This window comes from Mustela nivalis, assembly GCF_964662115.1.
Source record: "Mustela nivalis genome assembly, chromosome: 5".
Classification (NCBI taxonomy): Eukaryota; Metazoa; Chordata; class Mammalia; order Carnivora; family Mustelidae; genus Mustela; species Mustela nivalis.
This window is the reverse complement of record NC_139024.1, coordinates 117137527-117165064: the sequence shown is the minus strand read 5'-3', so window position 1 is coordinate 117165064 and position 27538 is coordinate 117137527. Positions and strand designations below refer to the sequence as shown.

The following is a 27538-nucleotide window of genomic DNA, read 5'->3' as shown; positions in this document are numbered from 1 at the left end:
GAAGAAGGACAGAAAGTTAAGGGAATTCAGGGCATCTCTAATCCAGAAAGCATGGAGGTCAGTGGGCAGTTAGCTGAATTACAAGGGTGTAGGTAATCCTGAAGAGAAGCGGGTTACCATATTTGCCCACAAATGTATTTGTATACCTGCCTCCTTCCAGAGAGGGTTTTAGGTGGCTTACAAAAACACCCACAGTACAAGGTAAAAAAAAAAAAACAAGTCGTTGAGAAAATCAGGACGAGGGGAAAAATAAGAGTATGAGAAATAAGATCAAGTCGGCTTGTTAGAAGTGGGCCAAAAAGTTGGCCAAGTTTTCCCACAGCCCCTGGAGGCAGAGGTCCCTCTCCCTTCCCGACCTTCCTCAGGGAAGGCCCCAGGACACAAGCCACACAGGAAGGCAGAGCGGCACCCCAGGTAAGCCGCGTCCTGGGAAGGGGCCCACCAGGACCCTTCCCACACCTCTCAGGTCATCGGCCCCAGAGGGCGAGCCTGGCAGCCCAGGAGGCCTTGGGAAGGCTGTGTCTAGGGGCGTGCGGCTCTGGGAGGACGATCCCGGGGCTTGATGTGGGGGCCCGGCTTGCTGGCGGGGAACCGTGACCGGAGGGGAGTAGGGCGAGAACTGAAGGCTCGTTCAGAAACCCAACCCTGCAAAGGTTCTCGAGCTAACTCAACGCCTCCAGTCAACTCAACTCGCGGCCTACTAAGCGCGCGCCCGGCACTCAGGGGACAAAGATGGAGGGAGCAGCGCGCCTTCCACCCCGCCCCACCCCCACCCACCGGCTCTAGACAAAGGGGCAGGCCGCCCCTCCCCCAACCTCGCCCTGGCGTTCCCCTCCACCCTCCTCTCCCCTCCAGCCGTCCTTCGGTGACTTCCTTTCCCCTCCAGGGGCTGCCTGGGCACTTCGCAGGAACTGCGTTGCACCTGGGTGCGGGGCGGGAAATCAGCGCGCAGAGGGCGGCCTCCCGGCCCACCCCGAGCTCCGGCCCCTGGGGGCCGGCCCCAGGCCCGCACCCTCCTCTTTGAACCCGCTCCCCCGCGCCTTCCAGCCCCGGCGCCCCCGCCCCCACCCGGCCGAGCACGTGCTGCCCCCGGCCCGGAGCGCCAGCCCGCCGCCCCGGGTGGGGGCTGGGCCCACTCCCGGCTCTGCTCCCCACCCCCACCGGAAACATTCCTGAAACATTCCTGAAAGTAGGAGGCCCGGCCCCTCCGGTTCCCCACCCCGCCTCCACGCCCGGCTCAGGGTTTTCCTGGCGTCCCCTTCCATCGCCGGCTCGCCCCCTGAGGAGGGGGCTGGGCCGGGGCCTCGGCCGACGGGGGAGGAAGAAGGGGAGCAAAGAAAAACATGAGTCACAGCCGTGTGTCACTGGGCCGCATTGCATTTCCCTGCATCACGGGAGGTGTGGAAGGCCGCTTCGGGGACCAGGGGCGGGGAGGTGCGCCCGAGAGGGCCCCGGGCCGGGCCTGCAGGGCGCGCCGCTCTAGACGGCGCCCTTTCTTCTCCCACCGCCCTCCCCGCCATCTTTCCACTTTAGACTTCCTTCTCATGCGTGCAACAAGTCTTTGTTGCGCCGGGCGCCGGGCGGGCCAGGCGTGGCGGGTGCGGCTTGCGTAGACCCAGTCCCTGCCCTCAAAGTGCTTCCAGGCGACCACTAGCTCACGCTTTCGTGTTTTCCTTTAAAAGTCACGGCGGAGAGAGTCAGGGAACAAAGTGGGAAGGCATGATCTCAAACCACCAGCCGGGTGCCCTACAGGAACGCAATCAGCCTCAGGTTTACCTGCAAGCGAGCCAATCGTTTGTTTCGCTTGTAGGCTGCACCTTGACTACGGCTCACTCGCAGCCATTAATAAGCGAAAACTCTGGATTTCACAAGTTTCACGTTTGAATTTCACAAGACTTGTATTTCACCAGGCAGCCACACGCAGGTTGGCACTGAAATGCACATGCTGACACCTGTCCGCCCAGGGGAAATCTACGAGCCGCGTATCTGGGCGCAGGGGGCGGCGGGTAGGCCGCGGAATTCTCCCACAGGCGCGTTTCTCTCCACCCCCTCGCGCCCGCGCGGACCCCGCAGGCACGAACGCCCGCCCACATCCAACGCGCCCCGCGGGCGTCAGGCCCACACGCCCGGAAGGCCCCTAGAGGTGACTCTCCCGGGGACCCCCCCTCCGTTCCAGACTGTAAGGACGCCCTCCCCTCCCAGCCCCCGCGAAAAGCTCCGTGGTGATCCCCCTCTGTGCACCTTCCCATGTCTCCCGGTCCCGGACAGCGGGGAGTGGGCCGTCGCCACGGGTTCCCAGCCCAGGCCTCCCGCGGGCCCGCCCCCAGGCACCCGGCACCGCACGCCCCTCCCCGTAGCCAGCACCCACCCGCGCGGCGGCGGCGGCTGGCGGGCGGCCGCCCTTTTAAATCCCCGGGCTCATTTGCATGGCCCCGCCCCCACAGTGACACGGCTGGCGCGGGCGGGCCCGTCCCCCCTGCCCCTGGGTCGCTCTTTTTAAGCTCCCCTGAGCCGGGGCTGCGCTCCTCTAATTGGGACTCCGAGCCCGGGCTATTTCTGGCGCTGGCGCGGCTCCAAGAAGGCGTGAGTTCGCGGCCCCTCCGGTGGCTTTTTTTTTTTTTAATATCTATCATTTAATTAAATTATTTATTTATTGAGGCCGCGCACGGGCCGTGCCTAGCTTCCTGCCCCTAGCCATCCTTCGGGGGAGGGCGAATATTTTTGTCCCCCCGCCTGGATGTGACAGATAAATACCCCGCGGGGGCCTGGGCGGTGAGCACGCGGCGGCGGCGGTCTCTGAGCGCCTCTGCTCTCTCTCCCGGTTTCAGATCCGCATTTGCTACCAGCGGCGGCAGCGGCGGAGCCAGGCCGGTCCTCAGCGCCCAGCACCGTCGCTCCCGGCAGCCCGGAGCGCGCACCGCAGGCCGCCGGCCGAGCTCGCGGTGAGTCGTCCCCGGGGCCCGCGGCGGCGGCGGCGGCGGAGTGGGGCGCCCGCGCCCCCGCCTGCACGCCGCCCCTCCTGCAACCCGCCCGGGGCTGCAGCGCGCGCCTCCGGCTTTATTCCCAGGCCGGGGCTGCGCGAGCCGCCGGCGGGGGAGGGCCGCGCGGCGCGGGGGCGGGCGGTTGGGCCCGGCTGCGCGGGGAGGGCGCCCGCACCCCTTCCCCCGCGCCGCGGGCGCCCTGCGGGGGGCGGGGACCCGGGAAAGGCGCGCGGTGGGGGAGGGGGCGCGCGGCTGCGGCGAGCGCGAGTTGTGCACCCGGCATAGCCCGGTGCACCTCGCGCGGCCGCCGCTCCCGCCGGAGCCCGAGCCTGAGCCCGAGCCCGAGCCCGAGCCGGGGCCCGGGCTGTGGGGGGGCGGGGAGAGGAACAGGCAGCGGCGCAGCAGGCAAGGGGGGGACCGGGTGCCCCCCGCAGCCTGGGGAAGTTCTAGAAGTGAGGGGGATGGGCAGGAACCCCACAATTCGGCCGTATTCCCGCTCGGCCTTCCTCCCGGTGCCCCCCTACGCAGATTGAGGCGGAATCGCGGGCCTGGGTTTGGGGCTTCACCCCGACCCCACCTCTGGCCTGGCCCGCGCCTCTCGGGCCCCCAGGGCCGGGCCTGCCCTCCGCCCCCACAAACAGGTTTCTCTGCTTTGCAGGGCTCTGTTGGAACTAGTCCCTTTAACTCCCCGTTTCTTTCTTTTTTTTTTCTGGGGCTTTATTTTGCGGGGAGGGCGCGGAGGGTGGTGGCTTTCTTCCTCTACCCCGCGCCCGCGCGCGCCAGGTTTCCTGCCCCAAGGCGGGCTTGGGTGCCCCCTCTGGCAGGAAGTGGGGCCGGGTGCACCCGCGTGGCGGTGCATGCGGTCGGGGTGCACCAGTTTCCCGCGCCTGCGAGAGCTGCTCTTGCCCCTCCCCCCGCGCGCTCTTGCCCCTAGTCCCGCCGACCTGCAGCGGCGCGGCGCGGGCACTTGCAGAGTCACCCTGGGGCCGACTCGAGCAGGGGGCGACACGCCGAGACCAGTCTCTTGGCGGTTAAGGAAAGTGGCGGGCTGGAGAGGTCGCCCGTAATCTACTCTGTCCTGCTCGCCAGCTTGCTGTGTGACCTTGGGCAACTCCTCAGGCCTCTCTGGGCTACTTTTTTCCGGAAAACAAGGGAGCCCATGCTGATTTCCTAGGGTGGTTCGCGTAGACTCCCTAAGCCTTTGTGGAATACACATTGGATGCACGGTGTACGGGGCCGGTGGGGGGCACGCTTGAGGCCCAGAAGGGCTTATTACAAACTGGAGGGTTCGGGTCGGGCCCTATTAAACATGGCTTCCCCTAAACCAGGTCTCTGATCTTCAGAAACAGGTGGAAGAGACAAGCATTTCCCTTGGCCAGAGAGGGCCACAGGCCTTCATTCAGTTCCTGGAGGCCTAGACTTGGGGGAGGTGGGGTGTCGGAGAGTGGATTAGAGGGTTCCTAGTAGTAAGAGGTGCGGGGAAGCTCTAGATGATGCAAAAACTTTCCCGGAGACCCACCAGGATTCCCAGGCATGTTGGGCCCAGGCTTTCTGGGATTAGGGGCTAGCTTGGAGCAACTGGACCCCCCTCTGTGAGGGGGCCTTCACAGACCTCATGTGAGGTCAGCACTCATTTAGGCTGATTAATTTTGATGTTTAGTTTGAAGGGGAACCTGTGGTGTAATATAAGATTCTAATCACTGCCTGTAATTACAGAGCAGGCCAAGCCACTAATGACGGAGCAGGATAAATCACCAACCACCTTGTTTAAAAGGGTCTTCAAGTCTGAAATATTATAAAATAGAATAATTACCAGACAAAGTCTCGTCGTCTGGAGAATCTTAAGGCTTGGGGCCTCAAGCCCTCCAAAAGTCACAAGTTCGCAAAAAAAAAAAAAAAAAAAACCCACAAAAAACTTTTTTTTCTTCTCGTTGAGTTAAAATTGGAAATTGTCTGAAAATCTGAAAAGGGGAAAGAAAAGTCATTTTCGAATGTTCTAGTTCTCGTTTTGATTGGAGTGAGGACTTCCTGTTGTAGGCCTATTTTCACTATGATCTGGTTTGATTCTTGGCCTCAGTGTGGAAAGGTAGTTGAGGTAAATGTCTTTGCATTCCCCCCATTTTATAGGTTGAAGGTCAGTTAGAAGTGAAGGCGCTTGGGCCTACCCTTTGCCCAGGGCAACCAGGGGTTGGTTACCAGGGAGGTAGAGAGCCATGGGTCTGCACCTGGGAAGACAGAGGGGGATCGGAATAGATGTGGGGAGAACCCTCACTGTCTTTTTTAAGCTTCTGGAAGAGGCTACCAAATAATGGGGTGCTGGGTGCTCCTTGCAGTGGGAGGTTTTAAGTAAACTCACAATTAGTGGGGCTGATTAAATCCAAATGGGTCTCTAAGAAGAGGGGAAGATGCTAGGGGAAAAAACAAGCTTTGAGGACCAGCCCTGCAAGGTGGGGAAGGGCAGCTAGGATCCGTTCGAAGGAGTTCAGGGGAGACCCAGGACCGAAGGGGAAGATCTCATTTGACTCCAGGTGTTGTGTGGGGTGGGGGGAAAGGAGAGAGCCACCTTTCTTTCACCTTTGGCTTTCCTTTTCTCCCTCCACTACAGTTTCAACCATTTTCCCCAAATTATTCCCAGCCTTGATTCCCCAAGGCTCTACCCCGGGGAGAGAGCAGGGAGGAGAGCTAAGTGGTGGGGTAGGCACAACCCTAGCCCGGTGATTGGTGTGGAGCATCGAGGATGGGCCTGAGGCTTGGGCCTTTGTGGGTAGGCCATGCTGCTGGCCTAGTGGCCTGGGGCTTAACTCCCTCTGCCAACCTTCCCACCCTTGTAGCCTTTGAGTCACTCAGGCTGGGTTTTCTCTTAGAGGAAAGGGGAGCTGGCTAGAGAGAGGGACCCCCTGGGGAGCATGAGGACTCCCCCATCTACACCTTTGTTCAGGTGGCCTCACCCACAGAACCACATCTGAGCTGGCTGTGCCTCTTGGGCCTGGTCCCTGTGTGGGTGGCAGGACAAAGCATGCTTCTGCTCGAGATAAGGAGCTGATTAGGGCCAACGGCCGAAGCCCCACCCTGTAGCCCATGCTGGGGCTGGGCAGACCCCGATTCTCAGCAAGCAAGGGTATCCCTTGGGAGCAGGCAGGGTCCCCCACTGCCCTTTGAGGGCACTGGTGGTGGAGGGGTTGGGAAGGGACCAAAGCAAGGGGTTGTGTTTTAAACAACTTTGCCTGCTTCACAGCATCCTAGCCATTGCTCCTCCACCTGCTCCAGAGAGAAGGGAGCGAGAAGATGAGCGAGTCGAGCTCGAAGTCCAGCCAGCCCTTGGCCTCCAAGCAGGAAAAGGACGGCACTGAGAAGCGGGGGCGGGGCAGGCCGCGCAAGCAGCCTCCGGTGAGTCCCGGGACAGCGCTGGTAGGGAGTCAGGTGGGTGTCCAAACCTTTCCCTCGGTTTACCTCTCTGGGTTAGGGAGGTGCCAGGTGTTTCTGCAAGTGAAAACTGGAACAGAGGGCTGCAGAATCATTGCTCTGTGTGTGTGTGTCCTCCAAAAACGCACCTGGCACGCGCTGACCCTGGTCAGATCCTGAGACCCACGGAGGGGAGTGGGGGCTGAGAAACCTTGAGCCGTGAGCCTGTGCCAGATCATCCAAGCCGGAAGTGACCCCGTGGTCACCTGGGCCAATGCCCCCACCCTGCTAAACTACCCACACTTTACTCCCAGGGTGTTGGGGACCAGGGCCTTTATAAAAACATAGTTAAGATGAGTCGCATATACGTACAAGTTCCGGGTTTCTAATCCTGAGAGTCATTCCACGTACTGCTCTGTCCAGTCACCATAAACATTTCTAAAAACTTAACTGTCGGTTTCTGGACTTCCTCATCCCAGGCCCTAACAGAAAGGTCCTGGGCCAGCACCTGTTGGGGGCCTCTCCTCGTGTGGCCCTGGGCCAGGCTCTGCTCCGGCCCTGTAAAAAACAAAACGAAACAAAATGGAAGCCTAAAGACTTAAAAATGTGGGGAAGTTGGCGAGAGAGTGACCCTGGGAACCGTGGTGCTGTCCCGCACTGAGGTCGCATGGGGTTAGAAGGCCAGCCCAGGGGGTGCATGGGTGGCTCAGTGGGTTAAATTCTGCCTTCAGCTCAGGTCATGATCCTAGGGTCCTGGGATCAAGCCCCACATTGGGCTCTCTGCTCAGCAGGGGGCCTGCTTCCTCTCTCTCTGCCTACCCGTGATCTCTGTCAAATAAATAAAATCTTAAAAAAAAAAAAAAGACCAACCTGGCACTTTGGGACATGCTGGGGAGCCTGGCCTCTGGCCTGTCAGGCTTGGGGGGGCCACCTGGCATGCAGTGGGGATCTTGGATTCTCTTGGGCAGCAGCTAGTGAGGCCCAGCTTACGTCCCTTTCCCAGGGAAGAGGACAGGAGTCGAGGTCGGCCCTTGCTTTCTCAGCGTGGTGGGCCTTGGGCTTCTGCATCTGTAGGATGGAGAGTGTGGTCTGTACGGGCTTTGGGGGGACGTGAGCCATGAGGAGGCCGAGAGGTGGGCTTCCAGAGCCCCTCAGTGTGGGGAGGGAAGTCATTCTCTGTCTGGTTCCCATAGCCTCCACCCTGTGCCTGTTAGCTGGGGCCCGTGGAGGGGTGCCTGAGCGGGGGTGCCGGGTTACAGGACCATGATGGCCCTAAACAGCCTGCCCTGAAACCGTAGCTGATGTGCCTTCACTGCCTGACTTCTACGCCTCATGCAGCAGCTTCTTATTCTGTTGGGCTTATTAAAATTTCAGCGGCAACCACGGTAGGGAGCTCTGGGTTTCTGACATGTGGGCATACTTCCTTCTCCGAGAGGTGGCCTGGAGGGAGTCAGTTTGCAGGGAGAGGCTGGAGGCCCTCTTTAGCGGGGCAAAGGGGGCATCCTTTACCCTCTTCGGCATCCCTCACAGTGGGGAGGCAACTGTCTTGACCCAGTGCTGGCCACTTCCACACTCTTCATTTAGTCCCTGGATACCCTGTGAGGTGTCTCATCATCATTTACGGTTGAGGAAACTGAGGCCCGGGCATCCCGCTTCTTGCCCAAGAGCTTCGAGCCCCGTGGTGGCAGAGCTGCCTGATGGTGTCTTTGTGCCCCTGTGCCGCCTTTCCCTCTTCTGCATTCTTGCCCTCCTGTTGGTGCAGGGAGGCTTGGGAGGGGCTTTGCAGAAGAAGATGGTCAGTGTGAGAACTTGAATCACAAGGGCTTGTCTGCTGTGGTGCCTGTGGATTTCAGGGTCGGGGCACTGTCTTGCTGACTCAGTCTTGCTGGGGTCAGGGGAGACCGCCGTGTGTTTTGAAAGGGGGAAGACAGGTGACTTTTGTGTTCCTGATGACCCCATCTGTCTTTGCAGAAGGAGCCCAGCGAAGTGCCGACACCTAAGAGACCTCGGGGCCGACCAAAGGGGAGCAAAAACAAGGGTGCCGCCAAGACCCGGGTAAGGATGGAGGAAGGCGGCCCCCCTCTGCCCATGGCCACAGCTGGGGGAGGTCTCAGAAGGCACTGGCTTGTCCTTATTCTGTCCCCTGCCCGCTCTTTCCTGGCATGGGTAGCAGGGGGTCTTGGCTAATTGGGGAAGGCAGGATGATGACCGAAGCCTCACTTCGGGGGAAATCAAGTCAGAAGTCCCATAACTTTCGTCGTCTGGAAACAGGCGAATCGGGAAGAGGGAAGGGGTGGTTCCACCAGTCCCTGCGTGGAGAATGTTCTATTCGGGGGTCCCCCTGGATCCCAAGGGAGTGGGGATAAGCAGGGAAGGGCAGATTCACAGTGGCAGCAGTCTCTCAGAGAAGTTGTTTTGTTTTTTATTTTTTTTCTGAGACACGACTCATATCCTCTGAGTCATGGGTGAAGGAGGGAGTGGGGGGCGTGTGTGTATGTTGGGGGGGGTGCAGTGTGGCTGGCCAGTCATCACCAGCTGGACTCGGGTGGGCCTGCTGGGGTGAGAGTCCCAGGCTGCCCTAAGCAGAGGTGGGGAGTTCTGCCCCTCCTCACCAGGGCACTGGTGGTTGCATGAAGACTGAGGGATGTTTTTGACTTAGTGGGTCTTTTCTCTGACCATCTAGAAAACTACCACAACCCCAGGGAGGAAACCAAGGGGCAGACCCAAAAAACTGGTAGGTGAAGGGATGGCGGTGGTATGGTTTGCTGGGGAGGATGTTTAAGGATGGGGGATACTGAGTCCTGTGTGCTCAGCGTGGAAGGACGGCTCTGCCTGTCCTGAGCTGGGAGTAGTGGGACATTGTCCCCTTCCCCAGGCCTAGAGGGAAAGGGATTTGCATGTGGCCCAGGGTCCTGGTACCCAGCCCAGGGCTTTTAAAGGGCTGTATCCTTGAGAAGCAAGGGGTCCCAGGTACGAACCTCCCCTAGCCAGGGGTGGGCTCCTTCTTTTTCCTCTGCTCCTAGAACAGACTCAACTTCTAGGGGGAACTTGGAGGCCATCTAGTTCCCTTCTCCCACCCCAGCCCCATAATAGAAGTGAGAAAAGAAGGCCATGGGAGCAGAGTGCGGGGTCTGTCCTCACCACTGTCTTAGGCGGTCTTGGGTAGGGAGGAGGAGGCAGCCAAGGAGCTCAGCCCTAAGCCGCGCTGGCGGTGCTGTGTGTGAGCTGAGGGGTGATCCCACGCGGAGGCACCTCCTCACTGGGACTCACCATCCATTTCTGAGCCCCCAAATAGCTGCTAACGCAAGAAGGTAGGTTGAGTCAGGAGGCTGCCTTTGGGACCTCCACTGAAGTCAACGACCACCCCAGCCTTGTTCTTCCTGGACCTTTTCTGTCCCCCCAACCTATTCCCTGAACTCCCTGAGGCCTTCATTCCTAGAGCTGAGCCACCACCAGGGTGAGGAGGGGGGTCGGGGGGTGCTGGCTGGGCCCCAGGAGTGAGTAACAGGAAACAAGTTGTTTGGGAGTTTGTGCCTGGCACGGGGGGCCGCAGGCCCGTGTGGTGTCCCAACATTCCCGCCCAGTGAGTGAGCCCCGGCGGCACACATACTTCCCCTTCCTCCCCGCCCTGGCCTGGGGTCAGTCCTCAGCCTGGCTCCATAGCCCCTCAGTTGCCCCTACAGCCCAAGGACACCTGGTTCACCGGGGAGGCACCCAGCAGCCACCCCTTCCCGTTTCCTCTTCCTGGCCACCTCTCCCTTTTCCTCCTACAGAAAGCCAGTTACCTCCTCACTTCCCTGAGCTGGGCGTTGAGGGGGGACAGGCCCTGGGGCCAAGGGGGCCTGGCTCCTTGCTGGAGCAGCCTGTGTGTGGGGTTTTTTCCCTCCCTTTAAATTCTTCCCTTTTTATGAATGAAACTGGGCTGTGGAGCTTGCTGAGTCACTCACACACTCAGCCCTGACTCATCCCCCTTCTGGAGAGCCAGGGAACCCAGGGAGGGGTGGGGGCCCTCCTGGCCTGTGCCCCCACCCCCCAGCACCACCAGTGGGGGGCGGGGGGCAGGCCTGGCACTCCTGCTGACCGCCCTGCCTGCCTCCTGCCTTGCAGGAGAAGGAGGAAGAAGAGGGCATCTCGCAGGAGTCCTCCGAGGAGGAGCAGTGACCGCGACGTGCCGCCTGCTCCTTGGCCAAGGAGCGATTTTCCTTCTGGGACTGGACAGCTCCGCTCCGCTCCCACCGCCCCCGCCCCCTCCCCCAGGCCCCCCCTACCCCGCACCACCACCACCCACCTGCGCCCTCGCTGCCACACTACACAGCACACCAGCCGCTGCGGGGCCCCAAGGCCCACGTGGGGAGCAGTTCCCTTTGGTCTAGGTTTCCAGCGACCCCTCACCCACACGCACACACAGCTCCAGACAAAGCCAACCCCCAACCTTGCCGCACCCTGCCCCCTGCTGTGTCCCCACACCCTGCGGTGGGGGACGTTGCTGACTGGGCTCTGGGTTTTGGGGGGGGGTCCCTTCCCCATTCTTCCCTCTGACTTCCCACTGAGGGGCCTGGGAGGGCTTCCCTGGCCTTAAAAGGGGCCCCAAGCCTCATCTCCTGATCTGCCCCCCTCCACAGCACAAGCAGTGGCAGGTATGGCCAGTGGGGAGGGGCGCTGGGCCCTGAGATGCCCCCCACCCCACCCAGCCTGTGTCTCACTAGGTGTGGCTCACACCCACTTTTCTTTCTTCCTCCCTTGCCTGGTCCTTGCTCTAGGTCAGACAGCCCCCTTTGGGCAGAGGAAGGAAGGCAGGAGGGGTCTGAGCCTCCTACCCTTTCTAAATGGGCTCCAGCCCACCCCACCCCCTCACCCTGGAATCTATTGCAGTGAGGGAAATGCAGTCCCCCCTTTTTCCAGGTGAGGTCCCTGAGGCCTAGGCTCCCTGCCACAGCCTCCCCAGGTGGGCTGGAGCCACTGCCCAATCCCCTCTGCTTCCACCCTAGGCCTCAATTTCCCCCTTCCTCACACGGGGCACTAATAACAAGGAGCTAGCCTTGCCCACTCCCACCCTTCTGCTCCTCCCCACCCCCCAAGGTTCTGGTTCCATCTTTTCCTCTGTTCACAAACTACCTCTGGACAGTTGTGTTGTTTTCGTTCAATGTTTCCATTCTTAGACATCCGTCATTGCTGCTGCAACCAGCGCCAAATGTTCATCCTCATTGCCTCCTGTTCTGCCCATGGTCCCCTCCTCCGAGGCACTCTTAGGGGCAGGGGCCAGGGGCAGCACAGGCTGGGTTACCGACCACCCCAGTCCCAGGGAAGGTGGGGCCCTGCCCCTAGGATGCTGCAGCAGAGTTGGGGGGGGGGGCTGTATTGACTGTCGGGTGTAGAGGCTACCTTCTGTCCCCTGTTCTGCCGGGGAGGAGGTGGCCATTATTTGTCCCAGCCTGGGGCCCCCCCATCTTGGTTTCCTATTTGCAGTTACTTGAATAAAAAAATATCCTTTTCTGGACCGGAATCCTTCTGTGGTGGGCACCTGGGGTAGGTAAGAGTGGAAACCAAGGACAGAGTTGGTGGGGGTGGATCTCCAGGGAGGGGGCGGGGAAAGCCTTAGTTCCAGGGAAGGTAACAAGCCTCTCTTTAAAAAAAAAAAAAAAAGGCACCACACCCCTAGCCACAAAACAGTTTATTTACAAAATATATATACTGAATACTATATATTAGGCCCTGTCACCATGGAAACCGATCCAAAGCCAGGTTGGGGAGGGCTCAAGAGAAAGGTGGGGCCTAGGAAAAGTCTCCCGACCACCCTTCCACCCTTCCAACCAGGCAGGAAAAACTTGGATTAGCCTGGGGCGGGAGGGGGGGTGGGGGGGGGAGAGTGGGTGGAAAGCTCAGCCCACCAAGGATTGAAGGCCTGGGCCAGGGGGGTGGAGGTGCAGCCTGGATGAGGAGAGGAGAGGAGACCCAGTTCCCAGCAGGGGGAACGGGGTGAGTGCAAGTGGGGAAGGACACCGCAGGCCCCCCAGCACTCCCAAGTGCCATGGTTCTGGAGAGTGGTGGGGGTGGGGTCAGGTCTTGACGTCCAGCAGGGGCATCCGCTTGTGCTGGTAGCCACTCTGCCAGCCGTGTACCACCTGTGGGGGCAGAGACCGGGCCACAGGGCTGGGGTCCAGGGCAGAAGCTGTGGCAGCCCACTAGCCCAGGCCCACATAGGGAGGTCTGAGGACAGAACCTGGCTCTGGGGAAGAGGACTGTTCTGCACCCACCCACCCCCCAGCACTTACCTTGGGGTCCCCCACATCCGAGAGCAGCTCCTGCTCAGCCTCATGCAGCTCCTCTGCGGGGTCGTAGCTGTACATGGGGAGCAGGTGATGGCGAAGCCGGTCCACTCTAGGGAGCAGGGGAGGGCACTCAGCCCAGGGGAATCCCACTCCCAACACCTAAGGCCCTGGGGGCCTCTGGGGGCACACTACGGTTCTGAGAATACATGCCCAGTTCTAGAAGGGGCCCCTCTTCAGTGGGTTCCAAGCCCAGTTTGGGCAGGAAACCCTCACAGCGGGGTGTAGGGAATTTTGGGCTGGTATAAGGAAAGCCCAAGGGCATCTTAACCTCGGCTGTAGAGAACCAAGCCTATGAGAAAGAAACTTGTGAGCCAAATGCAGGGGAAGTAACACTGGGGACAGGGACACTCACCGCTTTTTCTTCTGGACATACATTACCTGTAACAGAGACACAGCGCTGTGCAGGCTGCTGAGCCCAGGACGGCCCATGAGAGACCCACCTCTACCCCTTCACCCAACACAGCAGGACAGCGGAGATGAGCGGTGCAGGTTCACCAGCCCCACCACCCCCACTCCCAGCCGAAGTGTGGGTGTGTATGTGTGTCCGTGGGGGCTCCTTACCACAACCACCACCACCCCGACTAGGGTGATGAGGAAGAAAGGCCCCAACACGTAGCCCACCATGGAGTCGCTGTTGGCCTGGGGGGCATTGGGCACTGTAGTGTTACTCATGACATCTGCAGCTGGAGGGCTGGGTCGTCAGCATGGGCAGTAGGGCCTCGGGAGGGCGCCTCCACAGGGCTCCCTGCGGAGGAGAAAGGGAGGTGATTCGTTTGACCCAGGGTGCCACCCAAGCTCTGGATCCCTTTCCCAAAGCTGGTAATGTATCAAAACTTAGGTCAGGCCCTGGGACGAGGGATCCTCCAGGTCAGTGTGCTGGGCTTAACCCTCCAGTGACTCCAGGGAAATCCTGGGTGTGGAGGGCACCAAGGGGAGGCCGAGTGCTGCCCGGTTCCTGTCCCCAAGCCAGGGTGGGGCCCAGCTCAGGTGCTGGCCAAACACTGGCACCATCTCCTGGGAAAAGCTTAGATCTACGTTTGGAGCTCCTATTCTGACCTCTGGGGACACTGGGCAGCCAGCACCTGTCCAGTGGAGCAAAAGGGGGAGATTTGACAGATATATGAGGGTCCTGCGCTGTAGGGCCTCCATGTGAGGCAGGAGCATCAGAAGGAGCCTGCCCCAATCCTGGTCCAATACCCCCACTTAGGCTACAGGCCTTCTCTGTGCCCTCCTTGTCCCTGGTGTGAGTGCGGACATACAGCCAGGACAGCCTCTCCTCCACTGTGATCGTGCCAGGACGAACACGAGTGGGCAGGTATCTGCGAGGTGATGTCACCTCCCTCTGGTCCCCAGCCGGGGCTCCGCCCAGGTCCCTCCCCTCTTTAGCGTGGGCTGACAGGCGGAGGTGAGAGGGTCAGCTCCCATCGACAGATGCAAGGAGACTGCCGAGGGGCTCCTGTACGCAGACCCCAAGGTCCCCGACCCCACTTCGCTTGGGTCTCCACTGAGGGAAAAGGTATGAACTACCTGTCCCGGTGTCCGTGGGGGCACCGAGCTTGCACGGTCGCATGCACGCCGTCCCACGGTCGAAGGGACCTGCCGAGGTGGGGCGGATGTCGGGCCGCTCCCAGGATGCGGACCAGCATCGGCGAGTGGGAGGTATAGTTCCCACGACGCTGGGCGCCTCAGGCCGGGGAAGGGAGTTTGGGGGGCTGCAGGTAGAGCCCGGACATCCCGGAATCGCGGCACCCCGAGACGTGGACCCGCGCCGGCGCTCTGCAGCCCATCCAACCCGAGCATGCCTTACCTCCCGCCGCTGCAGCCCGGACAGGAACGCCCTCGGTTGGCTCCCAGGCCCCGGAAGAGCCGGCAGGCGCGTGATCAAAGGACCCGGGGAAATGGGCGGGGCCTCAGCCCCGGGGTGCAGCCAATCCAGTGGCGGAAGGCTACTGGCCCGGAGACTTCTGGAGCGGCCAATCCGGAGCTGGGGGGTGCGCGGGGCGAAGGCGGGGAGGGCCGGGGTTGCAGGGCCTACCCCGCGGCAGTAGGGGGCAGGCGAGCGCCGCGCAGCGGGGGGAGAAGAGCGCGGGGAGGGGCGGGGCAGCTTCCCGGCGTTCCCCGGGGCGGACACCCGCTGGGCACCCGCGCAGGGGAGCTCTGGTTGCAGACTGCGGCCCGGCATTGCTTCCTCGTCCTCCCGGGTGGAACCAGGTGTAGGGCCAGGCCACACCCTGAAGCTTAGTCCCGGTGTGCGGCGACTAGCCGCTCCCTCCGCCGCTGGGACCCTGCTCGGGGCCTCCACGGACTCCATTAGTGTTTGCGGAGCCTTCCAAGCCTCCTAGTGCCCCCAGGGGCCCACGGGGCTTTGCTCAGAGGGTAGATAGAGTAGGCAAGCCTGAGTTAGCTCCTACCAGACCCACTCACCCTCCACCGTTCTCCGCACCTCAGTCTTAACGTCTATGAAACAGGCTCTGGTGAGGATTAAGCGATCACGTGGATGAGGAGTCCAGAACATACTAGGCCTGTTAAAATCCCTCGCTAACCTCCGTCCTCTTTGCAGGGGCACTGATGGAGTAGCGGGGTGCAGTACCCCCGGGCCACAAGCAACTTAAGTAGGTAAATTTGGAACCTTTAGTGGTCTAGCATTACAGTGGCACACACCATAGATGGACTGATGGATTGTACCAATGTTCGCATCCTGGTTGATACCCTGCTATGTCAGCATTGGGGGAAGCTAGGCAAAGCGCAAAGGGGGTGTCTTATTTCTGACAACTGCATGTGAATCTACAATTACTTCAAGTACGTGTGTGTAGCTTTGTACCCAGACCTTCCCACCTTTCCCCCCAAATCACACACCGTTATCAAAGCTCCAGACTGGCAGGTGATGGAAGCCACCCAGAAACATAAAAGATGTGGGACCTGAACTAGGCTGAAGCGTTCCAGGGTCCTTGGGTGCTACTGGAGATAGAGGGATAACCTAGATCACCTCATTCTTGCCAGAAATAACCAATGGCTTGGACATGGTTGAGCCACTTGATCTGGTCTGGTCTGTTTCCTTGGGCCCTTCCAAAAGGAGGTTGGATGCAGAGATGACCCAGCCTAGAACCAGAGGGCTGTTGGGAACTCTGGCCTCTTGCCTTCAGACACCATCATCTGACAGGTAGGAAATCAGAGATAAGGGGAAAGGAATGACAGAAATGCCAGGATCTGGAGGCTACGGGTGGATTCCCTGCTGTTCTCAGACTTTTGAGCCTGAAGATTAAGGAGACCACTCATCCCAGGCTTCCATCAGAACTGAGGCAGAGGGAAGGGGCCACCTTCCCTGGTGGAGCCTACTCTGCAAGGACGTTAGAATCAAATGATAGGTCCTCTGTCCTCTTCTTTACAATCTCTGACCACATAACTTGAGGGCCTTCTAGGAGGGGTCTTAGCAGTCAGTTGGCTAAGGCAGTGTGTAGAAAGGACTGGGGTGTCAGTTTCAGAAACAGCATGTTTTTACTTCTCTGACTCCTAGGACAATTTCAGTATATGTGCTGCAGAAATAAGCACACCTTACTCCTCAGACAGAACACCCTTCTGAGCTAGGCAGAGCAGGTGGGGTCACCCCGATTTACAAATGAGTAAGCTGAGTTCCTGAGCAGTGTGATGACATCCCAAGGCCCTTGATGTGATTGGCAAGGGTGAAGCAGAGTGGAATGATGGGTGGGACCCTCTTCCTGGACAGCTCTGTGCCAGCAGCTGCTCCGTGTCTATATTTGAAGCCTAGTTTGTTCCTGTGATAAGGTTTCAGATCCCATGAAGGTACCCCCAAGCCTACCCAGGGAATACTCCAGCCCTCCCTGCTCTCTTCATGCTGCTGCTACTACCTCAGGAGGGGGAGATAGAGGGCAGAGGCGAGGCTGCACTCCGCCACCCTGATCGAGTTTTAACTGTCCCCTTAGCCGTGTTGCTATGGTTTAGTACCTGGGCTTATGTATCCACTTTCACTAATGCCTTGCTTGTCTTTATGTCCTCCTGCTCTGACTTAGCTAACAAATCATAAAAGCAACACTTAGGAAGATCAAGTTGTTGACTGAGTAATGTATGAGTAATGAGTAATGTAAACTCATTACACAACAGAGCTCAAGATTTATAGGAATGCAGCTATCTAGCCCTCAGTAAGATCACATTCATAATGTATGGCACCCATTAAAAAAATGGATCCATAAATACTTAGACATGCAAAGAGGCAGGAAAACAGTCTATAATCAAATGAAACTGACCTAGAACTGAAAGAAGTTGGGCCTAAGGAGGACATTAAAACAGTTATAACTGTATTTCTTATGTTCAAAAAGTTGAGAGAAGGAAGATATAAAAAAAAGCCTCAAATTGGGATACCTGGGTAGCTCAGTCGGTTATGTGGCTGCCTTCTACTCAGGTCATGATCTTTGAGTCCTGGGATCAAGTCCTGTGTTGGGCTGCTTGCTAAACAGGGGAGCCTGCTTCTCAGTCTGTCTGCCACTCCATTTGTGTTCTCTCTCTGACAAACAGACGGATAAAATCTTAAAAAAAAAAAAAAAGTAGCCTCAAATTGAAATTTCTGATGTGAAATCTGCAATGTCCAAGGATGAAAAATACATGGGATGAGATTTATGGCAGATTAGATATTGCAGAAGAAAAGATATGTGAACATAAAGGCATTAGAATAGAAATTGTCCAAAATGAAAGAGACAAAAAAGAATCTAAAACAATTACAGAACATCAGTCAATTATGGGACAATTTCAAATGGTCTAATATATGAGTAATTAGAGACCCAGAAGAAGAGAAAAAAAGGGGACAAAAATGTTTGAAGAAATAATTACTGAAAGGTTTCCAAATTTAATGAAGACCATACACCCACCGATCCAGGAAACATAATAAACCCCAAGCACAAGAAACATGAAAAAAAGTTATATGAAGTCACATTATAATCAAATTGCTTAAAATGAGTAAAAAGAGAAAATCTTAAGAGATGGAATGTACAGAGAAACAAAGTTAAGAGTGACATCAGATTTTCACCCAAAACAATCTGTGTAAGAAGATAGTGAAACAATATCTTTAAAGTATTGAAAGAAAACCTCCCAATGCAGAACATTAGGCAAAAATATCTTTCAAAAACATACAATAGCCAAATTATAGAAGCAGCCCAAGGGCCCACTGATAGATGAATGGATAAAGATGTGGTATAGGGGCACCTGGGTGGCTCAGTGGGTTAAGACCTCTGCCATCGGCTTGGGTCATGATCCCGGGGTCCTGGGATAGAGCCCCGAGTCAGGCCCTCTGCTCATCAGGGAGCCTGCTTCCCTTTCTCTCTCTCTCTGCCTGCCTCTCTACCTACTTGTGATCTCTGTCTATCAAATAAATTAATAAAATCTTAAAAAAAAAAAAAAAGAAGATGTGGTATAACATATGATGGAATATTTTTCAGCCATAAAAAAAAATGAAATCTTGCCATTTGCAACAACATGGTTGGAGCTAGAGAGTATAATTCTAAGCAAAGTAACAAAGAGAAAGACAAATATTTCACTCATGTGGAATTTGAGAAACAATTTGAGAAACAAACAAAAAGGGGACAAAGGAAAAGAGAAAGGCACACACAAACCAAGAAACAGAATCTTAATGACAGGGGCTGCCTGGATGGCTCAGTTGGTTAAGCAACTGCAGGGGCTGCCTGGATGGCTCAGTTGCTTAAGCAGCTGCCTTTGGCTCAGATTATGATCCTGGAAGCTGGGGCTCCCAGCTCCATGGGGAGTCTGCTTCCCCCTCTGACCTTCTCGTCTTTCATACTCTCTCTCTCAAATAAATAAATAAAATCTTAAAAAACAAACAAAAAAAAAGAATCTTAATGACAGAGAACAAACTGATGGTGACCAGAGGGGAGGTGGGTGTAGGGTGGGCGGGGATGGATAAAACAGGTGATAGGGATTAAGGAGAGCACATGTTGTGATGAGCACAGGGTGGTGTATGAAGTGTTGAATCACTATATTGCACACCTGAAACTAACGTAACACTGTGTGTTAGCTGTACTGAAATTCAAATTAAAACTTCATAAAAAATATCTTCCAGAAACAAAGACATCTTTTTTTTTTTTAAGATTTTATTTATTTATGTGTGAGAGAGAGAATGAGAGACAGAGAGAGAGCATGAGATGGGAGAAGGCCAGAGGGAGAAGCAGAGTTCCTGCTGAGCAGGGAGTCGGATGTGGGACTCGATCTGGGGCCTCCAGGATCAAGACCTGACCCGAAGGGAGTTGCTTAACCAACTGAGCCACCCAGGTGCCCCCAAAAACATCTTCAGATACATATAAATTGAAAGAATTCATCACTAACAGACCTGCACTACAAAAAATGTTAAAGGAAGGTCTTTAGGCAAAAAGAAAATTGTACCAAGTAAAAATAGGGGTCTATCCAAAGGAATGAAGAACTCTGACCATGGTAACTACCTCAGTAAGTATATGTTGCTTGTTTTCTTATTACATCTTTTAAAAAATAATTGTGTTTAAAAAATAATCATGTAGGTGTGCCTGGGTGGCTCAGTAGGTTAAAGCCTCTGCCTTCAGCTCAGGTCATGATCCGGGGGTCCTGGGATGGAGCTCTGCATGGGGCTCTCTGTTCAGCAGGGAGCCTGCTCCCCACCCCCCACCCCGCCTGCCTCTCTGCCTGCTTGTGATCTCTGCCTGTCAAATAAATAAATAAAAGCTTCAAAAAATAATAATAATGTATGGTGGGGTTTGTGCACTGAGAACATTTACCAAAATAGACTATATTCTGGGCCATCAAACAAGTCTCAAACTTAAAAGGATTCAAGTTAACATATGTAAAAGTAAAATGTTTTATGCGCCTGCGTGGCTCAATTGGTTAATGTCTGAATTTTTTTTTTTTTAAGACTTTATTTATTTATTTGACACACAGAGATCACAAGTAGGCAGAGAGGCAGGCAGAGGGGAGGGGAAAGCAGGCTCCCTGCTGAGCAGAGAGCCCAATGCGGGGCTTGATCCCAACACTCTGGGGCTCCATCCCAAGACCCTGGGATCATGACCTGAGCTGAAGGCAGAAACTTTAACCCACTGAGCCACCCAGGTGCCCCAAGCATCTGACTCTTGATTTTGGCTCAGGTTGTGATCTCAGGGTTATGAGATTGAACCCTGTATTGGGCTTGCATGAGTGTAGAACCTGCTTAAAATTCTCTCGCTCCCCCTCAGTCAGTCTCACTCTCAAACTCTCTCTAAAGAAGGAAAGAAAAAATAAACAAATAACAGAAAGATCCTTGGACCATCCCCAAATGTTTGGAAAATGAGTAACACACCTTTAGATAAAAAAAATAACTAGGGAGATGCGAGACTGGTTCAGTAGGGAGAGCATGTGACTCTTGATCACAGGGTTGTAAGGTCAAGCCCCATGTTGAGTATAGAGATTACTTAAAATAAATTTTTAAAAATAATAATTAGGACATATTTTGAACTGGATGAAAATGAAAACACAACATAGCATTTGTGGGGCACCTCTATTAGGGAAATTTATTGCACTAAATGCTTTTTTTGTTTGTTTGTTTTGTTCTGTTTTAAAAAAGATCTCATGTAGGGGTGCCTGGGTGGCTCAGTTGTTAAGTGTCTGTCTTTGGCTCAGGTCATGGTCCCTGGGTCCTGGGATAGAACCCCACATTGGGCTCCCTGCTCAGCAGGAAGCCTGCTTCTCCATCTCCCATTCCCCTTGCTTGTGCTCCCTCTCTCACTGTGTCTTTCTCTGTCAAATAAATAAATAAAATCTTTTAAACAAAAAGAAGAAGAAAAAGTGAAGAAGAAAGATTTCATGTCAATGACCTCAGCTTTCACCAGAAACTGAAGTATGCAGAAGAAAATAACAAAGACCAATGCAAAGATCTTTGAAACAGAAAACAGAAAAATAAAGAAAAATCAATAAAGCCAAAAGCTGCTTAAAATCAACAGGATAAACCTCTAGTCACAATGATCAGGGAAAAAAAATACAAATCACCAATTATCAGGAATGAGAGAGGTGACATCACAATAATTTTTACAGATAATAAAAGAATAATAAGGGAATATTAGGAACAAATTTATGCCAATAAATTCAACAACTTAGTTGAAATGGAAAACACATAGAAAGACACAAATTACCTAAGTTCACTTAAGAAGAAATAGATAAATTTATAACAATCTAGGTTGAATTGATACCATCTTGGTTTTAATAGCATACATTAATGCCTTCTGTCCAATTCCATACCCCCTTCATCTTTATACAGTGTGTACATGTGAACATAGATTTATGATTATTGTTTTATGCATATTTTATATCATATAAGAAATGGCAAAAATATGGCAAAAATAAAATAATACTTGTTTTTAAAATATTTACCATGTGTTACCTTTACCAGTGGTCTTTATTTCTTTATATGGCTTTGAATTATCATCTAGTGCCTTTTTGTTTCACTCTGATGGACTCCCTCTAACATATTTTTTAAAAAGACTTTATTTATTTGACAGGCATAGATCACAAGTAGAGGCAGGTGGAGAGAGAGGAAGGGAAGCAGGTTCCCCGCTGAGCAGAGAGCCTGATGTGGGGCTCAATCCCAGGACCCCGGGATCATGACATAAGCCAAAGGCAGAGGCTTTAACCCACTGAACCACTCAGGCACCCTTCCCTCTAACATTTCTTGTAGGGTAGGTCTACTAGCAACAAATCCCATGAGTTTTTGTTTATCCGGGAATGCCTTAACATCTTCGTTTTTGAAGGACAGTTTTTCTAGATATAGAACTCTTGGTTGACAGTTCTCCCCCTTTTCCTGTTAGTACTTTATTTTAATTTTTTTGGTAAGCATAACTTAAAAAATATGGAATGCCCCATGAACCATGCAGGGGCCATGCTAATCTTCTCTGTATTATTCCAATTTTCATATATATGCTGCTGAAATGAGCACCCTATCCATACTTTAAATATATCATCCTGCTTCTTTCTGGCCTTCATGGTGTCTGATGAAAAAATAGCTATTAACCTTAGGATGTTAATTTTACAATTATGGTAACCACTAAGAAAACAAGGAGGAAATATACAGAAAAGAAAATGAAGAAGAAACCAAAATGGTACACTAGGAAAAAAAAAAGTCAAACATGAAAAAAGGCAGTATTGAAAGGATTGAGAAACAAAAAAGATCACATCTAGAAAGGAACACTTGCAAAAATAAATCCTTTAATATCAGTAATCACTTTATTTTGTATTATTATTATTTTTTAAAGTAATCTCTACACCCAACGTGGGGCTTTGAACTCAAGACCTGGAGATGGAGTCCTGTGCTCTACCAACTGAGCCAGACAGGCTCCCCATTAATGACTTTAAATGTAAATGGATTAAGCTCACCAATGAAAAGACAGAGCTTGGTGAAGATGGTAAGATATTATGAATGTACTTAATACCACTGAATTGTATACTTAATGGTAACTTTCATGTATATTTTACTATACACAAAAGAAGACAGATTCGCAGAATGGATTTAAAAATGATCTAACTGCTCCCTGATATGAGGAAGTTGAGAGGCAACATGGAGGAGTTTGGGGTAGGAAAAGTATAAATGAAACAAGATGGGATCAGGAGGGAGACCAACCATAAGAGACGCTTAATCTCACAAAACAAACTGAGGGTTGCTGGGGGGAGGGGGTAAGGAGAGGGTGGTGGGTTATGGACAGTGGGGAGGGTATGTGCTATGGTGAGTGCTGTGAAGTGTGTAAGCCTGACGATTCACAGACCTGTACCCCTGGGGCTAATAATACATTATATGTTAATAAAAAATAAAAAAATTATTTTAAAAAATGACCTAACTGAAATAAGTGAATACAAATGATCTCCCTGGAATTGAATGAATGTTTCTCCAAAGAACCTAACAAATGGCCAGTAAGTACATGAAAAGATGCTCAACATCACTAATTAGGGAAATGCAAATCAAAACCACAAGATGCCACTTCACACACACACATGCCATTCACACACACACAACAAAACATAAAATAAGCGAATGTTGGTGAGGAGGTAGAGAAACTGGAACTCTTGTGCACTGCTGGTGAGAATGTAGAAAGTACAGGTACTATAGAAAAGTGTATGGCAGTTCCTCAAAAAGCTAAAAATAGTATTACTGTATGATCCAGCAACTCTACCCAAGTATTCTACACAATTCTACACAAAAGAATTGAAAGGAGGGATTCGGCCAGATATTTGTACATTTGTGTTCTAGCGGTGTTATTCACGGTAGGCAAAACATGGAAGCACCCAAGCACCCATGGACAGATAAATTGATAAAGAAAATATGGTACATATAATACAATGGAATATTATTCCTTCTTAAAAAAGAGTGCAATTTTGACATATCTACAACATTCTGAACCTTGAAGACATTAGGCTATGTGGGAAAAAAAAAAAGTTACAAAGGACAGACAGATGCTTATGATTTCACTTCTATGAGATACCTAGTATTTTACATACTCTAGTGATAAATTCAGAGACAGAAAGTAGAATGGTGGTTGCTGGGCGCTGATGGGGCAGGGGAAATGGAGAATTATTATTTAATGGGTATGGAGTTTCAGTTTGGGGAGATGAAGAAAAGATCTGGAGGGGTGCCTGGGTGGCTCAGTGTGTTAAAGCCTCTGCCTTCGGCTCAGATCATGATCCCATGGTTCTGGGATTGAGCTCCCTGCTCAGTGGGGAGCCTGCTTCTCCCTCTCTTTCTGCCTGCTTCTCTGTCTACTTGTGATCTCGGCCTGTCAAATAAATAAATAAAATCTTTAAAAAAAAAAAAAAGGGAAAAGATCTGGAGATGGATTGTGGTGTTGTGTACAACATTTATTGTGTAAGTACAATAATGTACTTACTACGGGGCGCCTGGGTGGCTCAGTGGGTTAAAGCCTCTGCCTTCGGCTCGGGTCATGATCCCAGGGTCCTGGGATTGGGGCCCAGCATCAGGCTCTCTGATCAGCAGGGAGCCTGCTTCCCCCTCTCTCTCTGCCTGCCTCTCCGCCTACTTATGATCTCTGTCTGTCAAATAAATAATAAATAAAATCTTTTAAAAAAATGTACTTACTGCCACCGAATGGTACACTTTAAAATGGTCAAAAATATTTTCCAAAGATCCAAGTATCTATTGATTACAAGAGACTCGCTTAATTTTTTTTTTTAAAGATTTTATTTATTTACTTGACAGACAGAGATCACAAGTAGGCAGAGAAGCAGGCAGAGAGAGAGGAGGAAGCAGGCTCCCCGCGGAGCAGAGAGCCCGATGTGGGGCTTGATCCCAGGACTCTGGGATCATGACCTGAGCTGAAGGCAGAGGCTTTAACCCACTGAGCCACCCAGGCGCCCCAGATTCGCTTAATTTTTAAAAAAATTTTTTGAAGATTTTACTTGTCAGAGAAACAGAGAGAGTGTGCACACAAACAGGGGGAGCAGCAGGCAGATGGAGAACCAGGCTCCCCACTGAGCAAGGAGCCTGACGCAAGACTTGATCCCAGGACCCCAGGATCATGACCTGAGCTGAAGGCAGATGCCCAACAGACTGAGCCACCCAGGCATCCCTATTTATTTATTTTTTTAAAAAACAATTTTATTTATTTATTTATTTGTCAGAGAGAGAGAGAGAGTACAAGGGAGGCAGGCAGAGGGAAAGGGAGAAGCAGGCTCCCCGCTGAGGAGGGAGCCCGATGCGGACTTGATCTGGGACCCCGGGATCATGACCTGAACTGAAAGCAGACACATAACCCACTGAGCCACCCAGGTGTCCCAAGAGACTCCGTTTAGGGAGACACAAATAAGCTGAAAGTGAAAGGATGGGAAAACGTATTCCATGCAGAGAGTAACCAAAAGACAGCCAGGGTGGCTCTGCTAATACTATACAAAATTTATTTTATTTTATTTGTTTTGAAGGACTTATTTAAGTCATCTGAACACCCAACATGAGGTTCGAACTCATGACCCCCAGATCAAGAGTCACGTGCTCTGCTGATAGAGCCAGCCAGGCGCCCCTCAACAAAACAGATGTTGAATCAAAAACTGTTACAAGAGACAAAGGAGGACATTATATACTGATAAAAGGGTCAGTTCACGAAAGAGCTGTATGACGCAAACAATGACCCAACTGAGGGAGAAACAGACACATCTACAAGAAGAGTTAGAGACATCAGGACCCTCTTTTCAATAATGCACAGAATAGCCTTTACAGAAGGAAACAGACGACGTAAAAAACACTAGAAACCAACTAGCCCTAAAAGACATAGACATACAGAACACTCCTCCAATGACAGAATATACACCCAACATTCTCCAGGACAGACCATATGTTAAATCTTAATAAATTTAAATACCTCTTAACAAACAAAAGTCCCCCGGATGGCTTTACTTGTAAAGTCTACCAAAAATCAAAAAGAGAATTAACACCAACATTCCTCAGACTCTTCCAAAAAAAAAAAAAAAAAAAGAGGAGGGGAATACTTTTTAACATGTTCTATGAAGGCAGCATTATCTCAATGCCAAAGCCAGAGAAGGTTCTGTAAGAAAACTCTAGACCAATACTCCTTACGAATATAGATAAGAAATTCTCAACAAAATACTAGTAAATCACATTCAATGGCCCATTAATAATGATTATGCATCGTAACCAAGTGGGATTTATCTTAGGAATGCAAAGGTGAATTCCTAGCAAAATCAACGCCAGCACATTTATAGGGCAAAGGAAAACAACCACATGATCATCTTCATAGATGCAGAAAAGCATGTGACAAAAACTCAGCATCCTTTCATGATAAAAATACTAAGCAAACTAAAAATAGGACAGCCTTTTCAGCAAATGGTGCTGGAACAATTGGATATCTGTATGCAAAAATTATCAACTAGAATCTATACTTTGCAACACATAAAAAATTTATGATGTGTGATTATATTTCTATAAAACTAGAAAATGCAAACTAATTGGGAGTGACAGAAAGTAGATTCATGTTTGCTTGGGGATAGAGGCATGATGGTTACGAGAGAGGGATCATGGAGGCATAAAGAAACTTCTGGGGGTGACGATCAGATCATTGATTTGGTTGTGACTGTTTTATTTGAGCACATATGTTAAGATTTATCCAAGTGTACACCTTGAATATGTGTAATTTATTATATGTTAATTATGCCTCAGTAAAGCTTCAAAATATATAAATAAAGAATGCCTTAAAAAATAAGGGAATGCCCAGTGGGTTATCAGTGCATACTTATTTTATAAATGATTTTTTTAAAAGAATTTTTATGGGTGCCTGGGTGGCTCAGTGGGTTAGGCCTCTGCCTTCGGCTCAGGTCCTGATCTCAGGGTCCTGGGATCGAGTCCTGCATTAGGCTCTCTGCTCTGCAGGTAGCCTGCTTCCTCCTCTCTCTCTCTCTCTGCCTGCCTCTCTGCCTATTTGTGATCTCTCTGTCAAATAAATAAATAAATATCTGTTTAAAAAAAACCCGAATCCTGGGGTTTGGGAAGGGCAAGACACACAGAGAAAGAGGAACCAAGAACTGCAGCAGAATCTTATTGGCCACCATCATGTTGCTCACGTTCAGCCTCCCCAGCCGTGCTCAAAGTCCCCTGACTCCACTCCTCGCTGCCACTTTGTGCCTTTCAGTTAGTCGTTCGACACCATGGGATCTCAGAGTACCTAACTCCAAAATTAACTAATAATATCCACCTCACAAATAGGATTACTGTTTCTTGGGGCACCTGGGTGGCTCAGTGGGTTAAAGGCCTCTGTTTTCGGCTCAGACCATGATCCCAGGGTCCTGGGATCGAGCCCCGCTCTGCTCGGCGGGGAGCCTGCTTCCTCCTCTCTCTCTCTCTGCCTGCCTCTCTGCCTACTTGTGATCTCTATCTGTCAAATAAGTAAGTAAAATCTAAAAGAAAGACAAAAAGATTACTGTTGCTTGAGAGAAATAACATAAAAGGACTAAATATTAGGTAAATAATAAAAGGCTCCCTATGTGTAAGGGACTTATTTCCTTTTTTTCTTTTCTTTCCTCTTTTTTGAAAAAAAATAATGATAGTGCATTTCTTTTTTGTTTGTTTGTTTTTTAGATTCATTTATTTATTTTAGAGAAAGAGCAAGTGTATGAGCATAGGGAGGGACAGAGGAAGAGGAAGAGGAAGAGAGAATCCCTAGAGGACTCCACGCTGAGTATGGAGCCCAACACAGGGCTTGATCTCACCACTCTAAGATCATGACCTGAGTTGAAAACTAGAGTCTGACTCTCAGCTGACCGAGCCAGTAAAGCACCTATTTCCTTCCTGATTGAAAAAAAAAAAAAATTAGTATCAACAGTTGGAGAATATATGATGTAAGAAAGAAGGAAATAAAATTACTCATAATCCCAACTTCAGAGGATACTTCCTTCTAGACTTTTGCTCACACTGGCTCACTTGTGTGAAGCTGCTTGGTGTGTGGCCTGCAGGCCTTGTGCTTTCCCACCCCCAGGCCTTGCACCAGCTGGGGTCTACCTCTTTCAGAAGCCCAGGGGTCTCTCTTGGCGGGTGCAGCAGGAGTAAGGAGGAGTGGAGGAAGAGCTTTGGAGAAGACCATGGCCGGGGGTCAGCCTTGGCCCCCAGCCCATTCTGGGATAAAGGCCAGAGGGATTGAGACACAGAGGGTCCCCATAGTCCCTGCTCCTGCCACTGTCCTATCCCTGGTGGTCTGAGGAGCTGAGGCGTGGGGCCTTGGAGCAAGGCCATCTCTTGTTGTTTGGGGGGCTCCCTCCACAGGGGGGTCCCCACAGGTGCTGGGAGAAGTTCCAGCAGGA

The 27538-nt window shown here is 52.3% G+C and overlaps 2 protein-coding genes across 8 annotated transcripts; one reads left to right on the top strand and one right to left on the bottom strand.

The window, feature by feature from the left end:
- The first annotated feature begins 2431 nt into the window (after nt 1-2431).
- Nucleotides 2432-11880, top strand: HMGA1 (high mobility group AT-hook 1). 4 transcript variants are annotated; one of them, XM_082732429.1, is made up of 6 exons: nt 2432-2583; nt 2829-2942; nt 6217-6401; nt 8355-8438; nt 9067-9117; nt 10491-11880. In XM_082732429.1, exons 3-6 carry the CDS (start codon nt 6267-6269, stop codon nt 10542-10544), a joined length of 324 nt encoding a protein of 107 aa, XP_082588555.1. In that variant the 5' UTR covers nt 2432-2583; nt 2829-2942; nt 6217-6266; the 3' UTR covers nt 10545-11880. The 4 variants fall into 4 exon arrangements, with proteins under 4 accessions (XP_082588555.1, XP_082588556.1, XP_082588554.1 ...); XM_082732430.1 differs by having other exon boundaries at nt 2440-2583; nt 6217-6368; XM_082732428.1 differs by having other exon boundaries at nt 2440-2583; nt 6217-6368; nt 9067-9121; nt 10494-11880.
- Nucleotides 11881-12039: 159 nt separating this feature from the next.
- Nucleotides 12040-14626, bottom strand: SMIM29 (small integral membrane protein 29). 4 transcript variants are annotated; one of them, XM_082732440.1, is made up of 6 exons: nt 14520-14552; nt 14240-14308; nt 13274-13457; nt 13065-13090; nt 12656-12761; nt 12040-12505 (listed from the first exon to the last, which is right to left on the bottom strand). In XM_082732440.1, exons 3-6 carry the CDS (start codon nt 13382-13384, stop codon nt 12440-12442), a joined length of 309 nt encoding a protein of 102 aa, XP_082588566.1. In that variant the 5' UTR covers nt 13385-13457; nt 14240-14308; nt 14520-14552; the 3' UTR covers nt 12040-12439. The 4 variants fall into 4 exon arrangements, with proteins under 4 accessions (XP_082588566.1, XP_082588568.1, XP_082588567.1 ...); XM_082732442.1 differs by having other exon boundaries at nt 13334-13457; nt 14520-14546; XM_082732441.1 differs by lacking the exon at nt 14240-14308 and having other exon boundaries at nt 13334-13457; nt 14520-14626.
- Nucleotides 14627-27538: the final 12912 nt, after the last annotated feature.

Bases quoted from the DNA above. Each gene is read 5' to 3' on its own strand.
- HMGA1 (XM_082732427.1), top strand. From the start codon at position 6,267: ATGAGCGAGTCGAGCTCGAAGTCCAGCCAGCCCTTGGCCTCCAAGCAG. The intron at 8,439-9,066 runs GTAAGGATGGAG...CTGACCATCTAG, and splicing joins AGGGTGCCGCCAAGACCCGG to AAAACTACCACAACCCCAGG. The intron at 9,122-10,493 runs GTGAAGGGATGG...GCCTTGCAGGAG, and splicing joins CAGACCCAAAAAACTGGTAG to AAGGAGGAAGAAGAGGGCAT.
- SMIM29 (XM_082732439.1), bottom strand. From the start codon at position 13,384: ATGAGTAACACTACAGTGCCCAATGCCCCCCAGGCCAACAGCGACTCC. The intron at 12,762-13,064 runs GTGAGTGTCCCT...CCTGCTCCCTAG, and splicing joins TATGTCCAGAAGAAAAAGCG to AGTGGACCGGCTTCGCCATC. The intron at 12,506-12,655 runs GTAAGTGCTGGG...CTGCCCCCACAG, and splicing joins CGGATGTGGGGGACCCCAAG to GTGGTACACGGCTGGCAGAG.